The sequence below is a fragment of the Diadema setosum genome, chromosome 18 (assembly GCF_964275005.1).
Source record: "Diadema setosum chromosome 18, eeDiaSeto1, whole genome shotgun sequence".
Classification (NCBI taxonomy): Eukaryota; Metazoa; Echinodermata; class Echinoidea; order Diadematoida; family Diadematidae; genus Diadema; species Diadema setosum.
The window spans coordinates 14,862,426-14,888,458 of NC_092702.1; the positions used below are offsets into that span (position 1 = coordinate 14,862,426).

Consider the following 26,033-nt stretch of genomic DNA (forward strand, 5'->3'; position numbering starts at 1 on the left):
TAACTAAATCCAAGAACAGGAACATATAGCAATAAATCGTAATACATGATTACATAGGAATTTAGGAAGTGTTTAATGGGCGGCCGCGTAAATAGTAAATAAAATTAATTGACTTTGGCTGAGATAGGATTGCTTCCCGCGTAAGTACTAGTAAGCAAAAAAAAAAAAAAAGGCAACAGTGGAGATTTGCTTTAACCTTGTGTAAAATTAAAAAAAAAAAAAAAAACTTTAATTTTCTTACTTGTTGAACCCTGAAATCTTGAGTTGTACAACCTTAATTGTCTGATTTTTTTGATTGTTTCTGTACGACTCACTTGCTCAGTTTCTATTCTCATACACCACACACCCCAACGACTAAGAACATACGTACATCATTCATACATACACCACATTATACTCCTCCCCTCGAATATTCCATCTTCCCTCCATGGTCCTATACTAGTACTTTGACCAAAGAACTCATCCCCATTAATTAGCACCGAGACTATTAATTTCTGAAAGGTTGATTAACTCTGTATATTTTTACCGCTCGGACATTGGGATTAACTCAACACCTCGCCCATGGAGTACCGGTAATATTTCGGGAAACACACAACATCACATACTGATATCTCCCGGTCGTTTTTGTTTGTTTGTTTGTTTGTTTGTTTGTTTGTTTGTTTGTTTTTGTGGTGATAGCGCCCCCAACGACAACATCGGCGCAGTATGGTGCGCGGCGTGTTGATTTTGTGCGTAGAAGAAAATCAATCGAGTAATCGGTCAACTTTATACAGTATCCTACTTTACCACAGGCTGCCATCATAGACTTACCACAGAAATCAACTATTATAATTAATTACAACTCTTCATGCTCAAAGGCGATGTGTAAATGCCTTGATTAAGGATGCTAAGTTACAATATCATTCAAAAAAGGAAAAAAAAAAAAGGTTACGGATTGTGGGAAAGATACACAGAAGCCGTACAAAGTTTCTAATACTTTACTGTACCGAAACAAGGCATAATACCGCACTTGAGAAAGAAAACTGGATATACATTATCAAGATTTGATGCACAAATTGTTTATAGAAAGTTGTATATACAGCGATTACATCAACTCATTTTGTATATTCGTATCAATTGGCTGCTGTGGAATAAAGTCAAACTTCACAAATTTTTAACTTCCCTGTTTTTCATCAAGATGTTTGTGTTGCACCTCTCATTCTTTACAGATTACCTTTTTATCTGTCCAGAATTACTTTATTTTGCTAATGTATCTTCAACAAGAACAAAGAATAGAATAAAACGTGTTATCTCAGGTTAATGATTATTTATTTTCACATTCAATCACAGCGAATGAACATATCAAGAGCCAACATCTGGATGCAATAGTCCGTGGTACCTATGCATGGTAGTAACATGATAGAGTACTCGCAATCAACACGAAAGGTACCACTGCATACTTCTTGAATTTACTGAAATAATGCAGCACGGTACATATTCATCAAGCACCTATGTTTAAAAATTTGACGCATAGCATCTACTTTATCAGACCGTTTATGACTGCTTTACTGCAGGAATATGAGCACGTCAATAACACAGAATCGAACAGGAGTTATATGTAGGCCTATACAATCTCAAAGAGTAGTACAACACGACAGTGAGCACTTAACCACAAGTATAGCAGGCCTAGAACTGTTCTATTCATTAGGAAAACTGATCATCGAAGACATGGCATACAGACTCACAGACAACTAAACACACAAAAATCCATGGACACAAATGAATTGCAAGTGTCGCATAACGATTACAGGCTCTTAATTACACCACAATTATTCACTCTCTCGACAGAAGTTTGTTATTCAAAACGAACAACTTCAAACACGAAATGACGATGTTTATCAGATTTACTCAACCTTGCCTAGGTCCAATCGCAAGGGACCGAAGAAAATCAATCTACTTGAGTAAATTTCAATTTACATACATGTATGTATATGATAAATTAACACGCGTATATCCATTGCAGGAAAGAAGTTTCCTTCAACTTAACCAATTTTTCGATGTCGACTTGGGCGAGGTTGACTGTAGTACGTAAGTTATAGAATTATACAGATGGGTCTATACAGTGTGTAACAATCACCACTTTCCTAATTTCACTGACAAGGTTTTTAAGGAGTGCCTAATAAACATAGACAACAAATCACTGTTACACATTTTCTCAAGATTTCACTCTGAAGAGATCGCATGTAGTTCTCCCTTTTTCATACTCCACCTGTAAGTACATTGTTGTAGGTTGTAATTGACTATGATGAGGAGCCACAGGTAACTTTTAGGAGAAATTAATTTTCATGGACGAAAGCTTTGGACGAAAACATAGTCAGCCACTTTTCTCCGCATGGTAGCCTTGTTATCCACACACACACACACACACACACATACATACACACACACACTCTATACATAGAAAGGGCCACAGAAAAAATAAAACAACAACAATGCAAATTTAATGAAAAGACAGTTTGGTCGATTAAGACAAACAAAACATCTCTGTGTGGTCTACTTTTTCATACTAGAAATAAAATTTAAAATGTTACGCAGAATTCACTGCTTCAAATTTGTGTTTGTTTTTTTCTGACGTTCAGTGTACATGTACTAGATTACAAGGAATAGCTGGTTCACTCCTCTCACAAGTTGCATTAGAACTAAAGTTGTACACTACCACCTCCACTATTCTGTCTCATCACGTTCTTTCTCGTCAGTGAATGCATTTTGTGATGCTGTATTCACCCAAAGTACTTCTCCAGCAGTTTTCTCTAAAAGAACAAGCTTTCGTAACAAATAGTGTTTTGTTCTTGTTTTTCTTCATATACATGAATTTGATGTAAAAACTAGCCCACCTCCACATCTTCACAAAATAGATGACCAGAATCTAAAAAATTGCATCTAATATATTCACAAGTGGGTCGGTCTTGTCTTTTAGTATTACATCGTTATAAATGATAAAGTACACCCGACAGTGTAATGCAAAATACAAATCTGAATGGCATAGCCGATTGTGTAAAGAAGGTTTATTGACTTAACGACAGTCTTTACTGCTTGGAAAGGATCTTGTACTTCCCTATCACCAACTTAGTGGACACTTTTGGGCAGAGGTATTAAAAAAAATGGCAGCAAAAGTGTCACTAATATCAGAAAAATGAGGTAGCTTTGGGGTTATGAATTAAAGCGGGTCTTTGCAAAATTGTTGGTCACAGAATCACATGTGCGTGTGAGAAAGAGTGATAGATGTCACTGTCTTTCAGTCTCCCATGTGTTTGTACAAAATTACTCTTGAAACTTTTCTCTGTCAAAGCTAAAATCATCCCCCCCCCCCTTTTTTTCCCCATGGTCATCACTGTTGAGGTCTAAAAATGCCAAATCTCCCTGGTGTGGGAGGGGGGATACCTCCCTTGCTCTGTCGCTTTGCTCCCGCGCACATATTTTCCCAAGTTTGCCCCCCCCCCCCCCCCCAACTGTCTGTTAGTACCACCTTGGCCAGGAACATGGTCATTTATTATGCTGATGACATCCCCACCTCCACCAATACCCCATTTGGAGTCTCCCGAAACCTCCAGAGGCTGTGCTGTGTTTATCTCAGACGCCTGGGACTCTATAACAGTCACAGCACAAAGAACAAGTCTGGAGTGAGTCTGGTGATAGTCAGGAGTGAATTGGAGGTGTACTTTGCATCCCAACTATGACTAATGAAAATACTGTTGGAAAACTATTTTATTTTTTTTTTTTTTGGGGGGGGGGTGTATTTTGCGTTTGTTTCTTCTTAATTACACTTTCACTGGCACTGTCATGTTTGCTTGAATGTACAGTCAACCTGAACATGGATTCATTTTTATTTCTATGTGTAGTCAGCAACCAGGTATCATCATCGAGACATCTATTACACTGCCAGTACATTCAAGTAGATTCTGCCGCCCAATTGTTAACTTTTTACCAATACGCCATTCATTACATTGGCTGCCTGTAGAAAAAAATAAAGGATTATCTTTAAGATTCTGTTATCAGCACCACATTCATTTCATCCTTCCCCCCCCCCCCCCATATACCTACATGAATCTATTCCTAAATAAAATTCAACACGAAGTGTACGTTCATCATCAGATGTACTGTTACCCCAAACACCCACAATAAAACATGGATGGGGGTATTGTGCTTTCTAAGTTATGGGACCAAAATTGTGGAATCACTTTCCTATTCAGTTATGGCAATTATCATCTACAGAAACATTCAAATCCAAACTTAAAATGTATCTGTTCCTCTCACACTGAGGATTATATAACTGTAAACTATAATGTTCCGAACATAATTGTGTTCTTTATCTGGTATGTGTTTGTCTGTCGTTTGTTATTTCTTCTCTGTTGTCATGTCTGTACATGAATGTATCATTTATCTTTTCATCTTTTTTTTTTTTAAAGCGCCATGAGCACCGAAAGGTGGACCTGTACGCAATACAAGTAACCACTGTTATTATTAGTTGTAGTAGTAAGAGTATTACTCTTCACAGTTGTATACAAGCATCGCAGACCAGCCTTTGACAGGTTGTTGTTCAATTAATAATGCAAAAATCTCTTTCAAACATTTTTTATGTAATTATATACATATACATAATATACACATACATACTGTATTGTGCATAATATACACATATCGTCGCTGGGGTGACAAGACCCTGTATCTGCGATTTTGGTGAAAATGACTTTTTTGCATTAAAGGGGATGGCTAGTAACTGATCAGTGGGAATCAGTGGGAATGCTGGAGGATGACTGTTCCAATCCTTGTGGGATTCATTTAAGAGTACATTATATATCTATTGTTGTGTGAAAATCATTTGCTTCAGAATGGTCTCATATTCAAGTAATGTGCAGTTTAATGTTTCCAGGTTAGCGTGCCTGGTCAGTGATGGGGCATTAATCTGCACATTACTTGAATACGAGACCGTTCTGAAGCAAATAATTTTCACACAACAGTAGATATATAATGTACTCTTAAATGAATCCCACAAGGATTGGAACAATCATCCCTCAGCATTCCCACTGATCGGTTACTAGCCATCCCCTTTAAGTGATGTCCTGTCCAACTCCTAGCTGTCTTACCCCAAAAATGAAGCCACCATGGCACGTCAAAGGAACGGCTGTCCCATTCGGTATAGTGCTTTGGCCGCCATGTTTTTTGGCTCTCCTGAACATTTGACATTTTGTAGATACGAGGTCTTGTCGCCCCAGCGACGATATACTATGAATTCAGCTTTAGGGAGTCATCATATGCTCATAATTACTATATATATTAAGGATCAATCGCATGGTTTACTGCTGACATTGCTTATCTACATACTGTCTCCCTAAAGCTGGATGTAGAGAGATATATATACATACGGCATGTATATATTACATATACACCAGGGTTTGACATTAGCAGTGGCCACCAAATTTCCTTCTTGGTGGTTTGATCAGGCATCTTAAATTGATAAGGAATTTTCGCATTTCATTTCATTTTAGGGTCACCAGAATTTTGTATTTAGTAAAAAAAAAAAAAAACCTAGTGTCAAGCCCTGTATACACACACACACACACACACACATCTATATATATCTATATATGTATATATATGATACACACAGTGTAGCATACAGATTATATCACTAATCTGTGTCCACAAAGGAGGTGAAACAAAAAAATCTTGTCTCACAAGAACAATATCAATATTGACACAACATGTTCAGTGTTGTCCAGTTGAAGCAAGAATCATTGTATGCAGACACATTCATAGTACTTAGTAACATATTCACATTTTGTCAATCTCAGAGCCCTTCTTTACATTACAAGTATGCATGATGACAACACTTTAACTTCTCATGCATAGCCTACTTACTATTTTCTAGTCACAGTCACAGTTGTAGCTTAAGTATACTCAAGTCAGTATCATACATGTTTCTTTTGGCAGAATATAATATGAGAGACTTTTATCATAGACTATTATATCAATATATTCCTCTTGTTATCTACATACAAGGTAATAAATATGCAACGCTACTGGAATGGATAGTTTTGAGACAGGTTGGACACATTCACACCTCATGTTGATACAAGATATCTACTGTTGATTTGTAGTCGACCGGCAAGTCAAAATCCACCCCCTGGGCGCCGAGTCTGGCAGCACCGATAGCGGATGATTCTTTCAGCTTCAGTAAGGTGAAGCTCTTGATGTCTGGGCAGGAAGAATCTCCTGACGTCAGCCCTGCAATGAAACCTGCAGGAGATCATCAGTCATTTTTTTTTTGGTCATCAGACAAGGGTCTTGTAATAGTGTACACAGTAAACTCTTACAACAAACTCTTTGGAACAAAGGACTTTGGTTTTTACATTTTATCCATACTCTGTTACTGCATCAGTGTGGTGAAAACAACTAAATAAAAAGTTCAAACATTGAGTCCAGTAAAACTGGCTGATTTACAAGTTTTTGTTACATCAGTTTGTTTCACTGCTTTTGTTTTCACTCCATTGTACTGGCCCATTTGCAAGCTACCGTGGTACTCAGGCTGGTTTAACGTCATATTCACATTTAGAGAATACAGTGTACCTCCAAGCCAAATGATTGTTCCTAAGTACTAAAAACCAGTGAAGTTAGCCTGATGGGGCAACAACGTGAGCATGCAAACTAGATTCCAAAATCTGAAATGTATTTGGTTTCACAGATTCAATAGGGTAACTGAATATGAGTCGGCCAGCCAAAATTATATTTCATTCATTAAAAGAAAGAAAAAAATCACACTTTCACCTACAGATTGACCAGAAAAAAAAAAAAAAAATGTGAGGCATTGCACAGGGGGATATGGGTGAAACAGTGAAATTCTAAAAGAATTTGGCCTTGACCTTTGACCTTGAACATGTGCAACAAAAGTTGATGGGCACAACTTTGTTCACTCATACATATGCCAAGTTCCATGAAGATATCTTGAGCCATTTCAGAGATATGGAGAAAAAAGTGAAATTTTTGTACTTTCACTTGACCCCATGTTTCATTAGGATATCTCAAATGGTTTTTAAGTTACAGTGTCCACAAAATTGATTATGGACGGACAACTCAAAAACATCATTACGTATGCCTCCGGTGACACTTTGTGGGAGAGACATAAAAACCATGAACTTACCTTCCTTCAGAAGATCCCAACTCTTCCACACTGAGCCGACACAAACAATCCTCAGTCCATTCTCCCCTTCCAAGAGACTCTGTAGAGAGCACAGTGCACAACAAGATCCAGATCATCGAGCATGTTTTCATTCATTAAAGGGTGTTTTCATTAAAGTTCTGGTCGAGGTGAGGATTTAGCTTTTAACGTTTTGCGAGATATTCAGAAACCACTCTATGAGATGTCAAAGAGCATGCAGTTCTAGGGGGTATCAAAAGTTTATTCGATGAAAATCGGTTTTGAAATGGCTGAGATATCCAAAAACAAGATGAAACAAAGAGATCCTAATAAAGTTGTGGCATGTCGCCTTTTATCATTAGCACTTTTGGGATATCTCAGCCATTTGAAAACCAATTTTCATCAAATAGATGTTGAATCCTTCTTAAAATTACATGCTCTTTCATATTTCATAAGAGGCTTTTCATTATCTCACTTAGGAATGATCAAAACATGAATACCCATACACTCCTGTTAAAATGAGCATGGTTTATAATGAAATTCTTGTTGCACAGTTCAGAGTAAAACGTCAGGTCTCCAAATCATCATCTACACTGTATATACTGTAAAAGTGGAAATTTTAACGCAAAGAGATGTTAGTGCAAAAATAAAAGCACAAAAATATTTTTGCTTGTCAATTTGCTCCAGTAGTTGATGTCTTGATTCTGTGGAATTAAAAACATGTGAAACTCTTCTTACCCAGCCAAGCGCAAAAAATTAGCTCCATCAAACATCACACCCAACTACAGAGACATGACAGCTGAGCATGATACAAAACAAGTGATTGCATCATTTGCAATAGAGCAGTTTAAAACATCTTCAATCAAGCATGCCATAGAATCACATGTACACTCACCTGATCTATGTGTGGAGAGACAGCGACTATATGTTTGCCTAGCAGTCTTCCAGCTTCGCAGAAAATCCATATACAGAGGGGGTCCTTGTCATCCCTGGCACCTGACACACACAAGCACACACAGCACAATATTACAGGTGGAATCACTCCTTTGTGTGACCTTTTTTAATCTCATAAAAATCAATTCTCACTACTGTCGCACAAACGCAACCAAAACCACAACACTTACAGCTGTACATCAAACTGCCCAGCTTGACAGAAAAATTCACAGAATGATGCAGATTATCTTTAAATTACAAATTGCCTGTGCAATGAGTGCAATCTTTTTTTTTTTTCCTTAAAAGAAAAAAAAAATCTTTAAAACACTTCAATATGTATCTAACTGCTTCAAATGGCAAATTAGGTGTCACTGCTTGTCTCATAGTCCCATGAATGGTGAACGTATGAGGCCTGGTGCGAACTCTTAGTACACTTTATCTATATGGTCAACTGGTTCTAATCACTCACTGCCCAGAAGGAAAATTAGCATCAGTTTCAGCACTGCCTGACCAGCTACATCCACAAAAACAACCTATTAGATGATGTCCAGCAGTAACATTGGTACAAGGATCATATTCAGTGGTGGTTGAGGATGGGGGGGGGGGGGGAGGGGAGGGGGATAACATTTTAGCAGTGGAGGTGTAAGTGTAACAGATTATGTCTAACATTGAAACTGCATTACAAAACCACCCAAAAGTTGCCAGACATGGACTTTTAATCAAGGGTAGATTCTGAAAGAGCAGACTCTAAGCTTTGTGTAACTCCATACAAATTGACTTTCCTAATCTATTTGAATACTGGAAAGAAAGTACACACTATGGAAAAATGTTTACTGAGAAAAGAGGCTATAAAGTTTAGAGTCTATTCAAGTACACTACTTAATCCTACCAAGCTGCGCTTTGTGCAATGAAGAGGACAAAACAGACAAACTCCACAGCAATCACAATGAAGGCATTATTACATTAAGTTGAAATTTTGCATTACCTATTGCACATTCTATTCACGACTAATACTAACTCTCAAGCAGGAGCATCGTCCTTTCAAAAGTTAATAGGATTGAAAGTGAAGAAAGTGAAAAGGGTTTTCAAAAAATGAAAAGGGCGTCACCTAATCACACTATTCCACAGAAAATAGTGCTCTCAGGAGGAAAGCTGCAAAAACAAAATTTCCCATTTGTTTCATGACTGCAGTTTTTAGAATTAGAGGGAAGGAAGATTTTTTTTTTTTTCAGAAAATGAGAAAAACTCAAAGATTGTCCAGGTTGACCTATTTCACCTATTTTGAGTCCTCTCTCATGTAAAATGCAGTAATGCAACTCTTTGTTGGCTTTGTGATGCAAGGTCACATACAATAATGACAATAGTATAGAGCTGGACCTAATCCTGTCTCCAACCTCACTATCCACTGTGAGAGCAATGGGCTGATTTTGCACGACCAACTTCCTCTTTGCATATCATATCATTTCCTCACACCGGAATTGAAGCAGAATCTTCATGTAACACTACTGCAAAGAAAAGTAGCATTTCATACATTTGCTTGCTACAGGCGTGCAATAATGAGCTAGTAGCATACTAGCTGATTTTTAGCTTGTTTCCGAGGACTGGGCCACTCAGCATCTTGACAGTCATTGACAAGTATTTCTTTGACAAAGCAAGGATATTTTCAATAGTTTATAATTTTAAACTCAGAGTGAATGCCTTGCCCTCTTGTGTAAACAGGAAACTGCAGTGCCTTTGCATACATTACTGTGGCGTGTAGTGCTGTGGTAGCTTGCTCAGTCACAACATAATTTTGAAATAATTGTGGACCAACATGTATACGAGAAGAGACAACCTGATGCATATTATATAAACAACTGAAACTATACATGTAATTTACACAAGAATGCATGAGGAGCTATTATAATTGCGGCTTAGTGGACATGACCATTGTCTCTAAGCCAGACTCCCATGGTTCAAGTCCCACTACAGCAGCAGTTGTGCCCTTAGGCAAGACATCTAATCTTCACTGCCTGGTCCTTTAGCAGAGAATTACTGGTAAAACCATAAGAAATGTGGCAGCTTGCTCATAAACTTTGAATGACTTTAAACACACACAAGTGGGTGCATAAAGGGAAAAGGGTTAAAGGGATGGTATAGTATTGGTTGAGGTGAGAATTCAGCTTTTAACTTTTTTGTGAGATACTTGGAAACCACTTTATGAAATAAAAAAGAACACATAATTATAGAAGGAACTTAAAGTTTATGCTATGAAAATCAGTTTTGAACTAGCAGAGATATCCATAAACAAATTAAAACAAAGTGATCCTAATAAAAGGTGGGTCCAATTTTTTATTAGGATCACCTTGTTTTGGATATATTAGCTATTTCAAGACCAATTTTCATCAAATAAATGCTGAATTCCTCTTAGAATTACATACTCTTTCCTATTTCATAAGATGTTTCTCATTATAAACTAGAAATGTCGCTTTGGCGACTGGTATGCCTCCGCCATAATGCATGATTTTCCCAATAGGTCTAGATAGTACATGTGGACAATGTGTGATTACATTTTCACAAAATTGGCAAAATATTGAAATGACAAGTTTGTCACAAATGTGTTGAATGTTCACCTTCCTTGACCTAGGTTTAATTGGATGAATAGGAGAGCATGTATCCAGGGATTTAAGGACTTTAACTCGACTTTGACCCATTCATACATTTAGGCATTGAGTAATTTTCAAGGTACAGGTGTGGAGAAAAAGTGCAATTTCTGAATTGAATAGTAAATTGTTACCATTTTCATCTGGCCCTTGACCCTAAAATTCATAAGATAATCACTTTCAGGTAGAACATGCATAATATATGTACTAAGTTTCAAGATAACTTGAGCCACTTCGAGATATGGAGGAAAAAGTTAGTTCAGCACTTTCACTTGATCTTTGACCTTTTGACCTTTGAGGCAAAAAAAGAAGAAAAAAAAAAACTTTCCAGAGAATTTCTATTAGGTTACACATGCATACACCAAGTGTAAAAAAATAATAACCCTGCTGGCATTGCATAAATATGAGGGAAATAGTAAAATTTTGAAGTGTTGCACTTGACCTTTGACCCCGTGAACCCTACATTCTCTAGATAATCACTTCCAGTCAGTACATGTATATACTATGTTCCATGAAGATAACTTGAACAATTTTCCAAGGCACGGAGAAAAAAAAGAAGTTTTGATATTTTTACTTGACCTTTTGACCTTTGACCTTTGACCTCATGACCCAAACTTTCACCAGAGAATCTTAATTGGGTAATACATGTATACACTAAGTTTCAAGAAAATATCTTCAGGCATTCAATAGATATGGCGAAAATAGTGAAATTTCATGTATTTGACCCTGACCTTTTGACCTTTGACCTTTGACTTCATGATGCAAACTTTCACCAGAGAATCTTAATTGGGTAATACATGTATACACTAAGTTTCAAGAAAATATCTTCAGGCATTCAATAGATATGGTGGAAATAGTGAAATTTTATGTATTTGTGTGGCGCTCCGACAAAATGAGTCATAAGTCGCACGGGGAGTTTTCCCGTAATGAGCCGAAAATGAAGGGGAAGCACTGCTCGGGTCGAAATTTTTTTATGACGGATTTTGATTCCTTGAAGTTTTATCTGTTTGTACAGAAAATTTCAGCGTGTAAAAATGAGTACAAGTGTCCCAAATCACAGTTTTTCTGAGACAATTTTTTTCGGTTACATTTTTTTTCGAACGCTCGCCTTTGCGTTGCGTTTCGCACCTATTGTTCTTGCCCGATCGAGACTCCGCCTCCGTTGCCAGGATGTATGCTAATGAGGCATTGCTCTTGACCCCATTAAAGACAAAACAAAGCATGGTGCGCGCGGCGGCGTCGGCGGCCAAGCGGCGAGGGCTTTAGAATTACGCAATAATAGTGAGCTGACGAAGGCTATCGATTGCATGACCAGCGAGTTTCGTTGGATACATGCACTCCATTTCATGAAGTGGTGATTGATGTGACGCACAAATCGCGCTGAAAACTTAATTTCAACGAACGATCACGCAAAATTTATGATACTTTATCTATGAGCTAATACAGTTATCACATATCGAACTTGAAACCTCTTTATGCGTGTGTGTACTCTTTCAACGGTTATTAATTGGCCTCATTAATGAATTCATTCAAATAATCATACCTTTCGTTCCCTTGTATGTGACTTGCTGTTTTAAGTTCATCTCTGGAGATATAGTAAGGCCTAAGTTGTCAATTATTCTCGTTTTTATAAAGTCGACAATACGTGTGATAATTCGCCAAATGTAGGTAATGCGTACTATTATTTCCCTGGTTAATAAAACATATTGCACTATTTCTTATGATGGTTTGGGCCGTGACGGCATGGAGAGAAATCGGAAGACAAACATTATTAATGCCCAAATAGCTCGTGTTCCCTTTGGAGGATATTCTCACCCTTGTCATCTGTGTATTTATTAGAAGTAGGACCTATTTGAGAAAGGGACAGAAAGCTGTGTCGCTACTCAAAAGTTCGCTTCTTCATTTTGTTTTGTTTTTTAATCAGAATGTTTGTAATGATAGCTGTTTGTCGTGTATTGCGTGTAGCTGACATGTGAGAGGTCAAGTCTGCAAAGAATTTGGCTAACAGCTTTGCGAAGTAGCAGCGCTAATTGCCCATTGAATTTCGTATTCTGAGGAATTTCGAATGAAAGAACTCGGACGACACTGTTCACGCTTTGTATCCGAGTAAACCCCGCATCAACGAAGCCTTAAACAATGAAAGGTAAACTTCCTGCTATCAAGGCGTGGATAATCACGCAACCAGTATTCTTTCTTCGCCATTGAAAGCAGAATCAGTGACGGCATGGAGCAGCAGTGTTGGAGGATCGGCATTATGTCTGCTAATTTGTAAAAGAATTTTTCAGTCCCCTTTTGTGTTCAGAACCACAGTCAAGGACGCTAACTTCCCTATCTCCGACAAGCTATCGTTATTATCTTAAAACGTGAATTTTATGAAAGGTTAAAAGTGATCGCGGAATCAGTTCTTCTGCGTGACACATGCAGGCTTTTATAATAGGATACCAAGCTTACCTGTATAGAAAGGGCGGGGATACACACTTATCGCAATCATCCGGATTTGAGAGTGATACACTCTACTACTTTTGTTCATCTTTCCCCCGACGAAGACCATGGTAGTTCAAAACAAACAAACAAACAAACAAGCAGTTGCATTATATCAGAACGTACAGAATTTTTGTTTCATGTATGTATAGGTCATCTCTTGATGTATAGTAGGCATTTGTTGTCGTTTTTACAGCGTTTCCTAATAAATGCCTATAGCGAAAACCCAACACAACTTTTATCAAGGAGGGAAGGGAACTTAAATTTAAATATAACATAGTTTACAGAAATCAGACATGTAAATAAGGCAATCATATACATCCGCACGGCCGAGTGTAATCTCTTACTTTGATTATCAAACATGATCGCCTGCATTTACGTGCTTTTTTCTAATTTCTTGAACTTTGCCTCATTTTCTCTTTTTTTAAAACAATTGCTCGAAACATCTAAAAATCGTAACACAGTCTGCTGTCCCACAACATAACATTCCATTTGATTTGCCACTAATAATTGTTGGTCGGGTGACGCCAAATGGTGGAATCTCGAGCGATGATACACGGCATTTTGTTTGTTGGTTTTCGTCTCATCGCTCGAAAGAATTTTGACTACGATTACAGAGGTATCATCTACAAGACATAACTGATGGTTTACAGAAGAGATCATCAATTCAGTAAAAATTAGTCAAGTCATGAATTTACTTTACCCATCATGTCTAATCGACCTACGACATTGTTTGGGTAACTGCGCCTTTTTATTCTCATCGTTCAAACTAATTCTTGACATAATCAAAACAAATAATTCTTTATAAAATTTCTCAAAATACTCAAAAGATGGCCTAAGTCAAATCTTTCCACAAAGATTGCATACGGCAATCTTTACTAGCCTAAACAAGTTTTCTAGAGCTATCAGTTCCCCCTATGACGATGACTTCGATTGCGTTTTGAACTTGTATCGAACTACTTTCAAAACAGCTGTTACCTTTATAGTTCGATTGATAAACCAGTCTTTTGAATTCATAACCAACATTCGTAATCGTAACCATACAGTAACATAATACTGCATGTCAATAAAAGTTGAAAATGTAAATGCTATTAATAGTAGCGCAAAATAAATGAGTAACGATTATCTTAATACATTCTAATTCCTAAGTGATGTTGCTACGAAAATGACACATGGTTTGACGACTGCTTCAAGCAAATAAAAAAAAAAGGAATGGGATATACTTCTAATGATAGTACCACGCCGTACAATGCATTTCACTGTATTTGGTAACGTTTGGTTACGTTTCTGTGCGATTTACGTACGGAAAATAAAAGGCAGATTGATGCTCTTAACATGCTAACACACGCATTCAAAATGATTTTTTTTTTTTTGAAATACACCGTGTACTAATGTTTCAGTATACGGTTTGAAACTTTTAATTTGCGAGTCCTTTATAAAGTTATAGCAGGGTTATTACATTATCAAGCAAAAATTAAAGTATTTAGGGATTCGGATTAGCGCAGAAGACTAACAGTGCTATATATGACGATCGTTCGCAACAGAGACAATCCTCTCCAATAGATATACAATGTAATTCTGTTTTCATGAATTGAAAGAGAAACGAAAAGAAGTCAACTTTTTAACTTCATTTAGCTTTCTCACCAATTGAACTTGATTTGATCTGCCACGCAGGATCGCTGTGTGTTCTATTAATTCTATTAAAATGTTATCTAATCGGCGTGCTTGTTTTTTTATGCAGAATGTCACAGGTAAGTTTAATTCATTGAAGTTCATAATATTTGTACATATGGCGTATTAGTTTTTTTGTATTTTTATTTTTATAATATATCATGTGTCCATTATCTGATTCTGACCACGAAAATATGGCGACTGTTTGAATAATAATAACAATAATAATAATTGCATTTATATGGCGCTTCATACTGACGTTTCTAAGCGCACAAATTAAATGCGGAGCATGTACTGGAAAACTGTAATGTCTCCTGCCAGTATAGACAAACTAATTTCTAGTCTATCCCCGCTTGAAATGGAAATGAAATTTAAAAAAAAAACGAAGTTCGACTTTCAGTAGATTTCAACCGTTTTGTATAGTGCCTGATTCATGTAATGAACACAATTCTTTAGCACATAAGCAATCACACAACTTTCGGGAATAGATGTGTGTCTCAATGATTGTATCTCATGGAAGAAAACTCGTCATCTTGCCTGACTTTTAGCTTTTTCCTGTTCAAGCTTGCGTGAAAGAAATAGTTGAACAATCGCAATCATTGAGAGAGGCACACATTAAGCACAGGAGTACTGAGACACACTTCGAAATAAAAACGGGTCTTTTATCACTATTGACAACGCATGACATTGAACTGTTTTTTTTTTTCCTTGGGAGAGGGGGGGGGGGGTAATACAATTGATTATTCTGAAGATTCGTTAATAACACAATGAAATATGGTTCACTATTAGCTTAGGTTCGTTAACAAGAACATTAAATGCGGTTCCTTTCCAGTCATTGCCGGTGGTTCCTTTACCCGAAGTAATCAAGCAATCATTTTTTCTAATAAGGTTTGTGAATGCAAAACGAAATGAAGAAGGCCTAAGTATTAATTCCGAATATTTGTCAGTATTATTATATCTATACTCCACTTCTCAAATGCAGAAAAATTGTAACTGCAAATGTGATGTTAAAAAAAAAAAAAACATTCAGCTTAAGCTACAAGTTAATGATTTTTTATATGCTATGGTATTACAAAAGTGACCGAGAATAAGAAGTATATTTATGATACAATCATTGTAAACCCAACGTGAAGCTGTCAAGCCTACATCAACCTTTGCTTCTGATACGTTTAATATGTGCAGCATTGGCAAGCGTGATAAGCGATAATTACTGTGCACGTAACGCCTATAAAGGAAATGTGCCTAATATGGCGGGAATTCAGAATGTTACAGAACAGACGCGAAAGCAGTCTTTGATGCTCTGCAACATTACGACCATGTGCGTAATTTGAGGGTTTTTAGTACACGCAAAGAACACGATCTCAAAAGACGACTATCGTTAATTAACTTCATTGACTTTTTCTACCGATGCTGTCTTTTGAACCCCCGCCTACAATAGGTTCTCAGGTTCTATTTAGGTATTGGTACTTGCATACTAAACGCATCCTCTTTAGTTTCCATTGACAACAGCATCGGAGGAGAATGGAAGCGATGAACGCCCTCGCTACAAGACGCTCTCGTAAGACGCATTGCGTGCCCGCCTACAATAGGTTCTCAGGTTTAGGTATTGGTACTTGCTAAACGCATCCTCTTTAGTTTCCATTGACAACAACATGGGAGGAGAATGGAAGCGATCAACGCCCTCGCTAAAAGACGCTTCTCGTAAGACGCATTGCGTGCCTTTTTTTCTTTTTACTGTTTGCTATTGTTTGTGAGTTAAAAACTTGCGGCAAACCACAACGCAGCCGACACACAACGTGTACCGACTCATTCATGCGGCGGCAGCGGCACGGACACAAACGCGCCGAAGTTTACATTCGGGCTGCCGTATTGGTCAGAATCGTTATTGACAGACCTGTCCTGCGATTGGTTAATTATCTTACATACCCAAGCTATCGCCTTATACGGTAGTGCGTGCGATGGAGCGTAAACGCCGTCGCTAAGCAGGACTGCTGTATTGTTTCGTCCCGTGAAAGAAACAGGTTGTGAGCTTGAACGTAGCCTGAACTTTGAGAGCGATTTTCTCCGTTATTTAGAAAATGCACTGACATCATAAACGTAGTTTATATTCGTTTTTATGATCTATAGGGATATCGAAATGAGTTGTATTACACATCAGTGTAAAGCTTAGAGTCTGTAGAATTCACATATAGGCATAACTACGATTTCATTTTTTGCGACTTTTGACTCATTCCGACGGAGCGCATCACATTTGACCTTGACCTTTTGACCTTTGACCTTGAGCATGTGCACCCAAAAGTTGATAGGCACAACTTCACCCCCTAATACACATACATGCCAAGTTTCATTAGGATACCTCAACAGGTTTTGATAGTTACCTTGTCCACAAAATTCATTACGGACGGACGGAAGGACGGATGGACGGACGGACGGACGGACGGACGGACAACCCGAAAACATAATGCCTCCGGCACCACTTCGTGGCGGAGGCATAAAAAAAACCCCAAAAACTAAAAAAACAACCCTGAAGCCCATCTCAACCAAAACTGTACTACCCCTTTAAACTGAACCTGCATATTTTTTCTTTGGACACACACACACACACACACACACACACACAGATGAAAAACTAGAAATGTCGCTATGGCGACTGATGCCTCCGCCATAATGCATGATTCTCCCAATAGGTGTATAGTACAATGTCTTCACAATGTGTGATGACAGTTTCACATAAATGGCAAAATATTGAAATGACAGGTTTGTCAGAAATATCTTGAATGTTCACTTTCCTTGAACTGGGTTTGCTATAATTGTCTAAGAGTGCAGGTACACATATTTGGGGAATTGAGGATTTTTACTTGACTTCTGACCGTCCCTTTTATAAGTTTATGCATTGAGTAATTCTCAAGGTATGAAGAAAGAGTGTAAGTACAGTACAAAATAGTTTTTTTTTTGCATTTAAACCTGGCCTTTGACCCTTAACCTTTGACCTTCTGGCTGGAAATTTCGCAGAGAATCTCCATTAGGTAATACATGTACATATTAAGTTTTAAAACTAATAATGCAAGCATTGCATAATATACTAGTATGGTGATAAGCACAATCAGGGTATGCAATCATGACTTTCTCACTTTAAAAAATTGTAACTTCTAAAAGAATGCACCAACTGACTTTAAAATTCACATGCAGCATGCTAAGACATCAGTAATCACATGTGGTAAGAAAATAGCTAATTTCTTCTCATTTACTGTTAATTATTAAAGGTTAATTACCAAAAAGTCCCCCAAAACCCACGTAATGCGTCAAAAAAAGCGTTTTACAACTTACGTAAAATCAAGATTTGAGGTCCATATTTTAAGTCTACCCCTATGTGTTTGGTATCAAATTAATGGATTTTTTCCTGGCATTGCTTGCATGCAATAAAAAACAGTGGTTCTTTCAGCTGGAGAAAGTTATAAGGTCTGAAGTCCCATCGCCATGAGCATCATCATTGATGGACTTTCAGCGCTTTATAAGAGGCCACTATTATTATTATTATCCTGGTAGGAGTGTAATGCTAGCTTATTTTTGTGACATTGTGACCTTTTAACCCATGTTGTACAGCTATACATGGAGAAACAGCTTATTTTTCTGCTTTTCCTGAAAGTACTAAAGACACACTACAATATGGTGCGCTGTTTGCCAATAAATGTTCAGCCAGTTTTGAGTTTTGAAACATTTTCAAATGCTGAGTAAAATAAGTGCAACCGTTTTTCAGTATTTTCAGGGAGGTATATCCTAATTTGACTACTTTAAAGACTCTTTTCCCATTATTGAATATCCTTGTTTTTTTAACCATGAATTGTACATATGTAGAAATCTATTGTATGAAAATTTTAGCAGATTTGAGCAATAGAAACTTATTTTTTTTATTTTTACAAATTGCTGAGCATAAATAAGTGCGATACACGCCCATGTTATACTGCATGAAGGCCATATGATAAGTGTTCAGTGTTCATATTTCAATGCTTGTTCAATTTCTAAAGATATCATAAGCAAAAACATATTATTTTGGCTTAATATGTCATTGTTTGACTGTCACAGCTTGGATATCAACTCAAGTCATCATAAATCTCACATTCATTCTTCTATCTGTGTTTACAAATATGAGAATTGATCCAAACACTGTGCGCACATTCAAGGTCAAACTGTACAGATAATTTTTTGATGAAAAATATAATATCTTCCAAAGTACCAGCCCTAATTTCATAAAAATTTGTAATAATGGCCACTATATGTCTGTTACCTATTCCTGAAAGTTTCGCCTCTTCACTCTTTGGCAAAAGTGAAATATCATAAAATATGTAAAAGTGGTTTTATTTGAATTCAAAATAATGCCTACAAAATTGATCATCCATTTCGAGAAGTGAAAATATGAAATTTATTCATATTTTGTGATATGTCATGGCTATGTGCTGGTGGTGAATGAAAGAGATATTTATCAGGAATATCTCACAGCATTATCAGATGAAAAAAACATTCTCCTTTTTTTTAATGAATTTTTTCCAATATATTAGTCATTTCAATGTAATTCGACACCCCTAATTTAAATGCTAATTTATGCGCAGTTTAATGCAAAATTTTGACTCGTTCTTTACGTGAAATGAAAATTTGAACACTCAGCTACAACAAACAACAAAAAAAGCATTTTCACCAAGTTTTTTCATTTTTGCCCCTTTACACAATTGCATACCCTGATTGTGCTATTGACCGTATATGAGGGAAATAGTAAAATTTTGAGTTGACCTTGACCTTTGACCCCTGACTATTGACCCATGACCCCTAAGTTCCCTGCCAGTCAGTACATGCGTATGTACCAAGTTCCATGAAAATACATTGAACCATTTGCGAGAAAAGTGAAATTGTAACATTTTCACCTAACCTTTGACCTTTTGACCTTTGACCTTATGACATGAAACTCTCTCTGGAGAATCTTTACACTGTAGTACATGTCTACATTAAGTTTCAAGAAAATACCTTTGGGCACTGCATAGATATGGGGGAAATAGCAACATTTTTAGCATTTGACCTTGACCTTTTGACCTTTGACCTCTTGCCAATGTCACTTACATCTACTCAACTAGTTGCCCCATCATACATCATCCTTGGACCAAGTCTGGTGAACGCTGCTTCATCCAGTCTGGAGTTATCGCACAAACAAATACAATTTCATGATTTGACCTTGACCTTTGACCTTTGACCTTTGGCCGAGTTCACCCAAAATCTAATCAAGTAATTGCCCCATCATACTTTATACTTGGACCAAGTTTGGTAAAATTCCAGTCAATATTACTCAAGTTATCGCGTAAACGAATGCGGACGGACGTACGTACGGACGTACGGACGGACGGACGGACGGACAACCCAAAAACATAATGCCTCCGGCACCACTTCGTGGCGGAGGCATAAAAAAGGACAAGAAAACTACACAGGGAATGAACAAAAGTGTGATCAACTCACCTTCAGACAATCTTTTACAGAAGCCAGCAAACTTTGACTTGTCAAAGCTGGTGTAAACATGATCTAGTAAGCCAAATCGCTCTGTTATCTGAAAAAAAACACACACACACACACACAAAAAAACACACAAGGCATTTGCAGAGGCCTCAATGCATGTAAGCAGTTTGACCTACATGAAGAACTTGAAAAGCAAACTAATTGTTGGTGACTTACATAATATTGTACAAATCTAGATACAAGAAATTCATGGAGCTGTACATTAATAGAGGTCTTGGAGCTCCAGTATTCAGAAGAAATTGACAATTTTCCCAAGAAATACATACATGTATAAATAATCACGCTGAATAATGTGGATGAATGATAGGCCACACATATCAACTTTCACCTTTAATATATGATTTATATGATATATGAAAATGAATGTTTGTTTTTTTCTTCTCTATTTGTAACTAGGTCACTATTATACTGTTAATATCTGTAATTTCTTTGTACTTTAAAGTAGTCATAGAATATTACAAATGCATATGTCCACTACCTGTAGATAAGAATTCCTTCATATTTTTTTTTCAAATGTTTGTATGGAGAGACGCACAAAATCAATTATTTGATTCATTGAAACACTATAAATCATCAAGAGTATATAACTTTTTAATTTGATTTGAAAGTAATACATCAATTTCCTACATTTCCAGCACAAAGTTTAAGCACAAAACAATCTTAAAAGTGATGAGTAGCAAATAAAAATAAAGGAACTTTACCCCATAAAACTTTTCCATGGCACCCTTCACGTATTGAATGTCATGCGGTGGACTGGCAAGATTATCTATGGCATCAAACACAATCTTGACAGCTTTGTGTGATATCCAGTAGGCTGGGATGAGGAGTGAGGAAAAAAATAGAAGTCAAATTCACACAGATGAGATGATATCAAACTATCTACAAAAAAAAAGAAAAAGAAAAAAGAATCATCTCTTACAGAAAGACCAACAAACTTAAAGGGATGGTATAGTATTGGTGGAGATGAGTACTGGGCTTTTAACTTTCTATGAGATACCAAAGAAACAATCATGAAATAACAAAGAGCATACCATTCTAGGAGGAATTCAAAGTTTACACAGATAAAAATCGGTTTTGTAATGGCCGAGACATCAAAAAAACAAAGGAAAACAACGCGATCCTAGTAAAAGTTGGGTCCTACCTTTTATTAGGATTGCTCTGTTTTGGATATCTCAGCCATTTCAATACTAATTTTCGTCAAATAAACGTTGAATCCCTCTTGGAATTACTTGCTCTTTCATATTTCATAAGATATTTCTCAATATCCCACACAAAAAGTGTTAGAAACCTGAAGTTAAGGTCTTGACCAAAACTACGGTATGTGATCCCAAGGATGACAAGAAAACAACAAATATCTGTCTTCCATCACCCCCACCCCCCCCCCCCCCCAATTGGCAACGAGTGGACTTGCATTTTGTGGACATGAGTAAAGTTTGAATGTGCTCTTGCAGAGACAATAATGACTCAAAAGACAATGTTACGCATTTTGTGCTGAAAGAGCATTTTTGTGCTGGGTGTGTAACAACCACTGTATGGAATCTGTGTGGAATACCTTGGTAGCGATGGTATGTGTAACAGCATTAAGTGATGACTTTTCTAGGTAATTGGCACCTAAAACAAAAGACAGGTTGTGACACCCAACAACTAAAACAGTGGGTTAAGGGCATATCTCACTGGAGGAGATGTCACAGCAACTGCCGTGACTGACAGACATCTCCACAATAAATAGAGACTCAAGTCACTACCAGGTCTCACTTAGCCTCCAGGCTAATGAGATTATCTTTCCACCACTGTAATCAGATGCTCCCTTATCAGGGAGAATCAAACACAACGTTAATCATAATCTTAATTAGAATCAAACATAATCTTAATTAATCTTAAAACAGTGAGAACATCTAAAATGCACACAAAGAAGATGGATTAAGTGCTCATGGCAGACTGACTATAGCAATGAACAGAGATTGGGGGTGGGGGTGCAGGTAGAAGGGACGAAGCAATCCTACCTGAACTCTCATCTCCGAGCATGTGGCCCCATCCACCGCAGGTGTGCACTGAGCCATCGGGGTTGATCAGTTGGCAGTTGGAGCCGGTGCCAGAGATGAGCACAATGCCACCTGGATGATGGTGAAAGGAACGAGAGAGCAGCAGCATCTGTCATTGGCTGAGCTGGAGAAGTGTGGTTGCCCCAGCAACCCAGCCCTCAACATCTTGAGAGCAGGCATTTTGGCAAAGGGAAACCAGGATGCTACTGTAATCCAAACCTGAACTTGAAAGGGCAATACTGAAAAAAAAAAAAAATGCTGCTCTCTTGCAACATTTGCGGCTAGGATGGAAGTGTACAGTACATGTTAATGACAGGGTAGGGAAAGACATTGCTTTTGTTGTTTCTTCCTTTTCTTTTACAGGACATATATTGTTAATAGGGAGCAGAAATATTCTGGGCCTTACAAAAATGCTGAATCGAATTAAAATCTATCATTGTTCATCATGTGACATCATGACAAGAGAAATAACAAATATAATTTAACTCAATTATAAAATTGAAGAAGAAACAATCATGAAAACCAAACATTAAGTTTTTGCAAGGAAAATTCAATACTGCAGCTCTGCAAACATTAACATCTGAAAAATCACACGGGTTACATAGAGCAATCAGAGAGATATTTGTGCGTTGCACGCAGCCCAAAAGGTGAAAACAATTTCCATATCAGGAAGGTTTGCATATTTACTGGTCTGGACACAAGGAGATAAATATTATTTGTAGGAAGCCTTCTGCAGAATCAGTTCAGTTCAGTTCAGTTAGTTTTGTTTTGTTTTGTTTTTTCATACTTCCAATTACCTTCTCAAAGAAATTACAAAATCATTGACAGTAATACAAGTAAGAATAAAAAAAAAATATATACAACCACATATTTTGAAAAAAAAAACAAAACACATATTCATACTTACCACAAGAAAGGCTTGGCAGCTCTGATATCACAAAATAGTACACATGGGCAATCATTTGGAATCAAAGTAATTGAATGCAATTTACTCTAAAGAAATAGTTCAACACTACGCGATTACAAGACCCCTGATATGCTGCTGTGTTCTATCACTGACAAATCCATGGTTCAGGCTTCAACATAAAAACGTACCTGCTTTGCATGCTGTAGCAATAGCTCCATAGGTGTCCGTACACATGTGGTAGTGTTCACTAACATTGGGATATTTGGATTTCATTCCTTCAATGACCTTTCGTTGACCCTCCTTTTGTTCACCACCACTCAGTGATAGTCCCTAAAAAAGACAAACAAACAAACAAACAGAAAACTACTCAGTTTCGCTACATCATAACATTTCCCCTCTGGAGGATATCTGATCCGGTCCTCGCAGTGGAATTTCCAGCTCATACATGTACATCATTATACCAATCGACGTACAATGTGTAAATCAGCATCTAGATATACAGCATCACAAAACAAAGTTATGTGAAATGCCCCTCAAGGACTACCATTCTCTTGTAATAGTATTTCAAACCTATATACTGTATTCTGTGATAAAAAAGATTTGTGCTTCAGTTTAAAGGTAGGGGATACCTTTTACAGACCTCCCAAAATGCAGCAAAACATTAAATATGAACCTCAGGGGACTTGCTTGGGCCACTGCTTAGAAATTTGGAAGTCAACAGTTATCTAAAATTTGAATAATGCACAAAACTCAACTACTCAGTAGTTCTGTGTGTCAGCCACACTTAAGCCTTTTTGTTGCATTCTTCTGTATTTGTGATCTATAAACACAAACCTAAAAGTACAAGAGCTGATGTAATAACATATAGAGTGTGTGGCAAGAATGTTTATAGAAATGTTTGTAAGTGTTGATGAACTTTCTTCACAAAATATACATGATGGACACACATGCAGTACATGGGTCTGCAAAGGTACATATTGTAGCCTAGTAATGTACTGGAATTTACGGTGAGCCCCGAAAACAATTCAATTCAAAATCTAACGGTCAAAAAAATGTACTAAATGTTACCTTCCACTTTCAATACTTTATGGGAGTTTCTAAAATGATACTCTCTTCAACATACCACTGTATTTATACAACTCTTCATCTAAGGCATGCAAATGGGATTCCCTACCTTTAAGTTTGAATTCACAGTCTCACTAAATTTCTGATCTTGAGCGCAGTCATGTTGCAATGTAATATGACATGCAAAGTATGCAATTTGATGGCATTTCATTTTCAATAGCCTAATGTACTTATAAAAATGCAATGTTTAATATTAAAGTCAAACCACACTGCATACAGTGCTTGACATACGGAATCAAAAAGCAGTACCATCATTACTCATTTCATGTGGCCACTACGGAAGTAATTAGACACTTAATAGATGCAAGTCCTTTCAATGTACCAGGCAGGAAAGATGTATTTCCTTGCATACAGGCACTATCACTGCAGCTCAACAGAGAGCTCACACTTGAAAGTCTGTGTTGTACTGTAATATTACTATATCTCAAGATGCATTGAGCAGCCATGCACATATTGGCAGAAAGGTGTCTTGTCATGAAATAGTCAATCTTTTATGAATGTTGCTTCCAAATTTACTCCACTCAGTTACATGTGGATTGAGTGAATGAGTACATGTATTTTTGCAGAACACATCAGGGAAAGTTTGAGATATATATATATATATAATATACTGGCCGTCGGCGGTCCCAGCGTGTTGGTCTTTTTGGGGCATAGGGATGGGTGATCTTTTGCGCTGCAGTTATGGGAGAGGAGGAATCCGTATAGAATTAATGATAAAAACGGTTATTTTTTTTTCTCATTTCTTGTAAAATTGATTCTTCGGGTAAGGATTTCCTTCCTAGAGTTGCCCTTGGCAACCTAGTATTTGCCCTATATAGTGGCGGTTGGCGGTCCCTATGAGACTTGAGATGTCTTCTCTTCTGTCATAACACAATACGTATTACATACATGTGTTCCTTCTATTGATCGGATAAAGAACAATTACCGCAGTTTTATTATAACTTATTTTGAATATTAGTATTCATGCTTATGACAAACTGTTCTCTTTATGTTTGTGCCTACTTAGATCGTATTAATGTTATGTATAGGACGATCCTATTTTCCTTTGTAGACAATGTTATATTAAGAGACAACGATAAAATGTGTAACTGCAATATTGCAACAATCTCCACAGTCAAATTGTTCTCTACTGCCCTCTACAGGTGCCCTCGTGGACTCGAGCAACGGACAACACGCTCACCCTTTAATACGCAATTCTATAGACACAGCATTCAATTCAATTAATGATGATGACTTTTTTGATTTGGCAGGACCTTCTTTTGAACAAAACGAATCAAATATCAATCAAAATGACAATTTTTTTGATAATTATGTTTCTGACAGTTTTAATTCATCGCCGCAAGAATTAGATTATGATTTTGACACAGAGAACCAATTGCAAAGTCCGTCTTCTGAATATCTTACTCAATCCCAATTTACCAATGTTGTCAAGGAATATGATAGTACTACTTTTTCTCTTTTACATTTTAATATTAGAAGTATTAATAAGCATTTTGAAGAAT

At 37.1% G+C, this 26,033-nt stretch overlaps 1 protein-coding gene across 1 annotated transcript in view; it reads right to left on the reverse strand.

Moving 5' to 3' along the window:
* Positions 1–6,048: 6,048 nt before the first annotated feature.
* Positions 6,049–26,033, reverse strand: part of LOC140241984 (N-acetyl-D-glucosamine kinase-like) — a 36,543-nt gene continuing 16,558 nt past the window's right edge. The window contains exons 4-10 of the mRNA XM_072321728.1: positions 23,595–23,736; positions 22,461–22,571; positions 21,159–21,271; positions 20,401–20,488; positions 8,070–8,170; positions 7,178–7,256; positions 6,049–6,276 (exon numbers count right to left, since the gene is read on the reverse strand). Coding sequence (XP_072177829.1) covers positions 6,095–6,276; positions 7,178–7,256; positions 8,070–8,170; positions 20,401–20,488; positions 21,159–21,271; positions 22,461–22,571; positions 23,595–23,736 — 816 coding nt within the window. The 3' untranslated portion in view covers positions 6,049–6,094. The remainder of the gene's footprint in view (positions 6,277–7,177; positions 7,257–8,069; positions 8,171–20,400; positions 20,489–21,158; positions 21,272–22,460; positions 22,572–23,594; positions 23,737–26,033) is intronic.